Genomic DNA, 7916 nt, shown 5'->3' with positions numbered 1-7916 from the left:
CCCTCCCCTCCCCCTTCCCCCTTCCCGCTCCCCACTCCCTCTCTTTTTCCTCCTCCTTCTTCTTCTCTTTTGAGACAGTGCCTAATGTAACCCAGGCTGGTTGCAAACTTGTTAAATGGGCGAGGGTGGCCTTGAACCCTTGATCAATCCACTTGTTGCCATCTCCCAAGTGCTGGGATTATAGGGCCTGAGCCTCCAGTCCAGCTATCATCAACATTATTGTTATTATTGTTGTTGTTGCTGTTGTTTTAAGGATGGAACAGAGCCCCAGGCTTACTAAGCACAGCCTCCTAACCTCTGACCCTCACCCCTCATTGATTTTCTTATTTTTACATGGTAATTTGGTGATGTCAAGATTGTGTTTCTTCTCTTTAAAAAACTAGCAACTTAATCTTTTTTTCTAAAGATTTATTTATTTTTTATTTATATGAGTGCACTTCAGACACACACCAGAAGAGGGCATTGGATCCCATTACAGATGGTTGTGAGCCACCATGTGGTTACCGGGAATTAAGCTCAGGACCTCTGGAAGAACAGTCAATGCTCTTAACTGCTGAACCATCTCTCCAGCCCATAGCAATTTAATCTTGATAGAACTATATAGAATATAGAAATATTCACACACATTGTGGTAAGGATTAAGTTCAAAGGCTAAAATAATAAGATTCCAAAGTTTTTAAAATCAGCATCTCTTTGGTCAAACAATTTTATTAGACCTAATCCGACCATTAAAACAAAAGGTAGAATTTAGGAGAAATCATGTTTGGAAGCACAATCTAAGACAGTCTGAAGTGTACAGAACCTGAGACGGGTGACTGAGTTATACCGGATCCTTGCAGAGGGTTATTCAACGGTCACAAAAAGTCAAGCAGATATTTCTTGAAAAGGAAAACTAATCCTGATATTAAAAGACGCAGGTTACAAATCAGTATGTGTGGGCCAGCAAAATGGCTCTACACAGAAAGGCACTTGCCACCATGCCTGGCAGCTTGAGTTTGATTCCTGGGATTCACACTGTGGAAGGAGAGAATCAACTCTTCCAAGTTGACCTCTGACCTCCACCACATACTCTGGTGCCTGCACACTTCCCATAAATAAGTAAATTAAAAAAAAAAACTAAGAAAAAAATTAAGATGTATGTGTGGGTTGAGTCTTGGTGACTCCCTGTAATCTATCCAAGCACTTCAGAGATGGAGGCAGAGTAACAGAGGTTCAAGGCCAGATGCAGCTACATAGCCAGTTTGAGGCCAGCCTGGGCTATGTGAGAATGTTTCAAGAAATATAAAATAATAGATAAAGTATGGGGGTGGGGCTCTCCCTTAGTGACAGTATGTGTCATAGCTTGAGTAAGGATAGCCTTGGTCCCTAGCACAAAGACATCTTTAAAAAGTTAGCTAGGCATGGTGACACAGTTGGAGGGACACATACACTGGAGGGACAGGAGGGGGGACTGCCACAAGTTTAAGGCCATTCTAATCTACATAGTGAGTTCCAGGCCAACCAGGAATATAGAGGGAGATCCTATATCAAAGTATATTTAAACATTCTTCAATGTGGCTAGATTCCAATTATATGTTATATACTATATATTCTGTTGTAAAACTATTTTAGTAGGGCCTGTCCAGGATTAGGGCTTGTTGGATATGGTGGTACATGTCTATAACCCCAGCACTTGGGAGGCTGAGGCAGGAGGATGACAAGTCAAGCCAACCTTGACTACCCAAGCGAGTCTGGTCAGCTGGGCATAATATAGTGAGACCCTGACTCAAAACCCAGACCAAAACCAAAAGATGAACTAGTAACTTCATTTAGTGCATGTGGTATAGTATGCATAATGTATAGTCCAGTGTAACATAAATCAAGAGCAAGGAGTGCTACACAGAGTTACAGGCTGGCCTCCCAGAGACCTTCCATTCCCACCTCGCTCTAGGCTACGGGTCAGAAAAGATGGTCCTGTGTCCCTGACCTAGGTGTGGGATCCCCCGAGCACTGTAGCTGGCAGGAGATGAGCATGCCTCTCTCTGCTCCGGAGGGCTCTTTCCTAGGGAGGGGCTGCCCCAGAAGAAGGCAGCACCTTATCCAGGCTTACCTTGAAGATGGTATTGTCCCCCTCCTGGCTGGGACCGTGCCTCGTGGCATGGCGCCAGGGGATGTAGAAGAGTTTCTTTTCCCCGTTGACCCACTGAAGCCCTGGGTACTGGCAGCTGTTCACCTGGGCCACCAACCAGGGCTTCAGCCTCACACGGCGGGGTGGTGGGGGAATCCCTGGGGCTGACTGGTTCATGGCAAAGGGCTCTGTGGGAGAAAACGAAGCGGAGCTCTGCAAATTGATAGCAAGATGTTCCCTGCCCCCGGGTGGACGGGTTGTGCGGATGAGCGCCCCAGTCCATCTAGGTTTGGGGCCAAGGCTGCTTTCCCTCAGCTTCCTGCCACAGCTCGCGAGGCCTGGGAGTTCTGTTAGGAGAGAAGGACACTCCCGTGCTAGTGGGTGCTGTAGGCACGTCCGTTCAGTGGACCACCCACTCTTGAGTGCAGTCAGTACCCAGCGGCTGCTTCACTAGAGAATTGTCCCAGCTGTCTTAGTCCCCAGGTCAAGCCACCCATCTCTGTGAAGTCATAGCATGGTCAAAGCTGGCTCCCTTGCATGGGGGTGGGCTGGCTATTCCACCTGTCTCTGCCCAGCTCTTCCCTCTGCAGCTAACTCAACATCTTTCCCCTGAAACTGCCCTTCCCCGTCCCCTCCTAATGAATCCTCTAAAAACGCCTGTCTCAGGCTTCTAACACAAGCTGGCCTTAGACAGGAGCAAAAACCGTGTGAGAGGGGTTAGGGACGGGTCCATTCCCAGGACTCAGAGTTTTGGGCCTTTTGGCTAAGATCACCGGTAGCTCTGGCATTTCTCCTCAGTTCTCTCAGGAATGAAGCTTTCGTCCCACTTGATCATCTCTTTATAAAAATCCCACTCATCCACTCCAGTAGCACCGGGTACCCGGCTTAGATGGTGCCACCCTGAAGCCATCAGTTCCTGCTACTTCCTTCACATCCATTCGGTGCTCCTGTTTACAGCCCGGTGCCACACACGCAGTGGCAGGAAGTGCAGACCAGGTCCAGCAGCTTCCTGTTGCCCTGTATTGTAATGCTTAACACTGGCCTGCTTGCCCCCCCCCCCCCGGGAGGAAGAGATGCCGACCCGAGTGATGCTGTGTAACCTTGCCCCCCAGATTATCCCCGACTGGCGAATAAAGATGCCTATGGCCTGAAACTGGGCAGAAGAGAGACAGGCAGAGTTCTGGTTCCTCGGTCTGGGGGGCGGTGGGGGGGGAGACGACAAGGGAGAGAGGAGAGAGAAGGTGGAGGGAGGAGAAAACGCCTCATGAAAACATGGCCATGAAGACTGGCCGGTTGGAGTTAAGAGCAGCCAAGTTGGAACATGGTGGGTTCTTGGTGGGGAAGAAGATATTAGAGCGTGAAGGGTGCTATGTGCCCAGCTCTGGTACGTTAAAGGATCGTTATAAATATAAATACTGCCACAACAGCTTCCCACTGGAGGTAAGTGCTTTGGCAGGCCACGGTCTCTGTTTCACTCGAGTTATGTCCACGGGACCCACGGAACCCTGCTCCTCCTCCTCCTGACAGAACCTGTAACTTACAGCTCCCCCCACCCACCCNCCCATCTTCCCTCCTGGGAATCTCTTTCCTGCCCTTGCCCATATTCTTGATCTTGAACTCTTGGACTGGGGGTGGCAGTGGGGCGGGGTAGGGTTCAGAGACAGAGAAGAGGGAGGCCACTGTGCCAGCAGCTCCTGGGAAGACAATCTCACATTCAGCCAGTTAAAAAACAAAACAAAACCGAGCAACTTACTTAGGTTTTGCAGCACGGAGCCCCAGTTTCCCCTGCAATTCCCCACCTTAGTATCTTCTGGGTTGTGGCCACTACATGCTACATCCAGGCTAGCGGAGTGACCCTCTACAGACTTCAGAGCACATCAAAGCAGTGCATACCTCAGCTGCCCGAGACCCAGGAATAGTAAGGCCAGCTTTGGACAGAGAGGGTGGAAAGGCTCCCAGCCCTGCCCCCAAGCTTAAGAAGAGGTGGCTTAGTTCCTCTTTCTACGCCAGCCTCCACCCCGACCTAAGGGAAATGAAAGTAGCCCGATGGGACAACTCAGAAGTCTGACTCATTTGGCTGACCCACCCCCACCCATCCCATCCTCTACAGCATCCCCTCTGTCTCCTGAGCCTACTGACAACACCTGTCTTTATAGCTCCTAAGCAGCTTTGATCTTAGAATGAAGGGTGATGTTCTGGCCATGGGAAGGTGGACACAAGGATAGGCAAGTTACCCTGTACACACACACACACACACACACACACACACACAGAGTGAGAGAGAGAGAGAGAGAGAGAGAGAGAGAGAGAGAGAGAGAGAGAGAGTGTGTCAGGGCTAGAATAGTATGAACGGGAAGAGCAGAACACTCACTGCCCTGCTTCGGAGACCAAGAAGGAGCCAAGGAACAAACACTGCAGCTTTCTGTCTGTCTCAGCCTGATGATGATGAATTAAATCAGAGAAAGGTTTTGAAATTGTTTCTCTGGACTCAATGTTAGGAAGTGGCAGTCCCTTCTGATGGAGTAGTGACTTAGAGAAAGGATCCCTACAGCAAGCCAGGCTGCCAGGGATAGGGCTGTGTGAGGGTTTGTTCATCTAGGGTCAGAAGGCACCACCTGCAACTAGATCCACGGGAGCCTCGCCCTGAGCAGGACCAAGTTCAGCATCTACCCCACAGAAGCGCCCTCCTGCCCAATGAAAGGCTTAGATCCCAGTCGGATCCTAGGCCAGCCAGTTCTCCATCGCAGCGTCTAAAGATGGCTGCGGTCTCCTGGGTCTGGAGGTTTGTAATAAGAGCAATGCTGACAGCCAGACGGAGATGTCTGACTGTGAGCCCTGAAAAGGAGAAACGAACAGAGCCCCCACCATCTTCCATGTCAGACCTCAGGAAGCATCCCACACGCGATGGGGGCACGAAGCAGCCCTTGAATCCCGACTGCGATGGAGAGTCCCCGTAGTTCACCCCAGGGTCATGAAGTCCCAGGAGAGGCTGCCTGGGCAGTCAGATCACTGAGAACTCCGGAGCTGGTGGGGAGAAGCGGCCATAACGGAAGGAATAGAGGCAGAGCTTCAAACCCCTCCTGTCTCTCGAAGCGTCCGGTTCTAAACCCCACACCCAGTTCAAGGCAACATCCAGGGGTTACCTGCAGTAGGCATGAGCATAAATCCCGCCCTCTCCAGGTGAGCGACACACCCGGGGCCCTGCCCCTTCAGAGTGCGCACAGGCTGAGATTCTGGGGCAGCAGGTGCGGCAGGAAGAACCCTCTCCGGGCTTCCTCCCAGGGGCAGGCTGGGGAAGGCCAGAGTGCAAGGGAAAACCCCGAAGGACTCTTAGTTAATAGGAGTGGTCGCCTAACTATCTCTTCCTTAGACTTTAGCCAGGAGCTTAGGGAGTAGGGACCTCCGCTGCATCACAGGTCCTCATGCGAGGGCCTTTAGCCTCTCCAGCCTCTGTCAGCCCGGCCCACATCCTTTCTGGTCCTGATCACTTATCCCCACTTTGGAGTTCAGGCCAGGTCGTTCCCTCCTGATCATCCCTGCAGACTCCACCCGGGGCATAACGCGGAGGTGAAAGGTAAGGGGGGGGCGGGGGAGGGACCTGGGTCAGCCCCTGGAGTCATCGCGGGGTTACTGGCTTAGTGTCCGTTCCTAGTCCGCTCCTCTGGCCAGGGACATGTCCACTTTGCTATGCCAGGAGGAGGCCAAGAAAGCCCCCACTTCCACCCGTGCTGCTAGGTACCCTCTCTGGGTCCTCTGGGGGTTCGAGAGACACCTGGGGTCTGGGAGACATCAGCACCGAGGTCGAATGCTGGTCCGGGACATCTCTCCGTCAGCGTTTCGGCCAAACTACACTTTCCCGTCACGTTCAGATTCTTAGTTGTTACTTCTTAAGTTTAGGGGCAGGCCGTCAAGAAACTAGACCAAGCATTAATCAGCGCCCCCCCCCCGCCCTGATTCTTCTCCACTGCTAAAAAAAAAAAAAAAAAAAAAAAAAAAAAAAAAAAAATCCGGCGTCCCCTTTTGAGCCACGAGTCAAGGAGCGGAGCCTCTATTTGACAACGTCTCCCCTCAATCTCTATTCCCACAGATTCCTGTCCTAGGCTTTAAGATCCTTGGGAGGGATCGCTGCTTGACACCTCAACCTCTTTAGTCGGAAAAGTGAGGTGTGGCCGGGGAGGAGAGATGGGTTGAGCGCCGACAGAGTCGGGGTCAGAAACTCGCTCCTCCGTGGTCCCCGCCAGACTGCGACCGGGCGCTTCGCATCCTTGACTCTGGCGAGGCGCAGGGGGGGATGTCCACTGGGCCCTTGGGACTTTCCCCGAGCATGCGGAACGATGGCGGACGGAGCCCGGCACTCGGAGCTGGCCCGGCGCGAAGCGCTTTGGAGCCGTTCGCGCTGGCCCGGCGCCGCCTGCGATCATCGCCCTCCGCGGAGGAGCGGGATCCCGACCCCGCCGACCCCGCTGGCAGGTGCCAGGGGCGCGCTTGTCGCCGTGGGTCAGAGCCGTGGCTTGGCAGAAGCCCGGGACGGTTCCACCGCCCTCGGGGCGCGGGGCCCAACACAACCCATAGCCCCGGGACCTACCTGTCTGCCGTGCGCCCGCGGGGAGCCTGGAGCCCCGGCCTGGCGCTGCGGCCGAGCTGAGCTCTCACCGAGCTGCTCCTCCCGCGGGTCGCCCAGCCCGCCTCGCACTTCCGCATCGCGCCGCCCCCGCCCGGGGCAGCGCCCCGCCCCGTCTCTCGCCACCACCCAGCGTCCCAACACCGCGCCCCCCGCACCGCCCCATCCACCGCCCACCGCGGGGAAGCCCGGGGCCTCCGCGAGACCTCGCCGGGCTCCTTCGGGAATCCGGGGAGACAGAGTCACCCATCACCCAGTCCCCAGACACCCTGTAGCCTGTCCCCACCTACTCCGCGCCCTCCTGGAGCTGGAGACCCGCTGCGCACCGGCGTCAATGGAGCCACACTCCAGGGCATTGGGAGACCACTGAGAGCTCCCTTTCAACATACCTTGGGCCACTCTGTCTCCTCAGCCTTAACCCTGGCCCTCCCAATTCACCATGTGACTGACAAGCCCCCCTCTTCTTTCACCCTTACCTTCCCCATGGGTTTGCCCTTTGAGCGGGTTCCCCACTACCCCCACCCCCGATTCCATAAAGGAGCCTTCTGTCTGAATCTATGCTGGCCTCAACTTCCACACATCCTGTTCATGTAGGAACATTATTTGCTGGTTCTCACTCTTCAACTTTTGGGTCAACATCATAATATTTGATAGTCTAAGTGTTTTTTCCAGGAAGGTCTACTTCTTCCTTGAGTCAGCTTCTGGTTTGTTGTGTTTTGGTGTAATTTGTTGGTTGGTTTGGAGGAGGGGTGGATATCAAGAGACGACTTCCAGAGTCTTCCCGTTCGATTTTTCCAAATGATTTTAACGTCTAATTTCCACTGAAATTAAGCTTAGTTGGGGACCAACCCTGTCTTGCATGGTTCATGATCTATAGTAATTTTTATTTTTATTTTTATATGTTACTGTTAATGGAAACTAGTACCGTGCACATTCTAGACAAGCACTCTGCTACTAAGTGCCTGCCTGCTCTGCCCTGTCATAATTCTAAAGGGTTATTGTGTTTGTTTGTTGGGTTTTAACTTTTTTAAGGGAAAAAAGTTGTGTTGCTGGTGTTGGTCTCCAACTCCAGGAATCAAATGATTTTCCTAACTCAGATGCCTTGAGTCGCTGAGATTTGGTGTAGCATCCCAGGCAGCTTAACTAAAGATATAAGCACATATATTTTAAATGCTTACCATCTAAATT

The 7916-nt window shown here is 52.7% G+C and overlaps 1 protein-coding gene across 3 annotated transcripts in view; it reads right to left on the bottom strand.

The window, feature by feature from the left end:
- Irf5 (interferon regulatory factor 5) overlaps positions 1 to 6842 on the bottom strand; it is a 15641-nt gene extending 8799 nt beyond the window's left edge. For 2 of the 3 annotated variants that reach the window (XM_021191390.2, XM_021191388.1), the window contains exons 1-2: positions 6693 to 6842; positions 2090 to 2295 (exon numbers count right to left, since the gene is read on the bottom strand). In XM_021191390.2, the coding sequence (XP_021047049.1) occupies positions 2090 to 2284 (195 nt within the window). In that variant the 5' untranslated portion in view covers positions 2285 to 2295; positions 6693 to 6842. Of the gene's footprint in view, positions 1 to 2089; positions 2296 to 3860; positions 4063 to 6692 lie in introns of those variants that run through there. The other variant, XM_021191389.1, reaches the window with a different exon arrangement.
- Between the last annotated feature and the right edge of the window lie 1074 nt (positions 6843 to 7916).

Source organism: Mus pahari, chromosome 2 (assembly GCF_900095145.1).
Source record: "Mus pahari chromosome 2, PAHARI_EIJ_v1.1, whole genome shotgun sequence".
In the NCBI taxonomy this organism is placed as follows: domain Eukaryota; kingdom Metazoa; phylum Chordata; class Mammalia; order Rodentia; family Muridae; genus Mus; species Mus pahari.
Note: the sequence above shows the minus strand (reverse complement) of the source record. Positions and strands in the feature narration are given on the sequence as shown.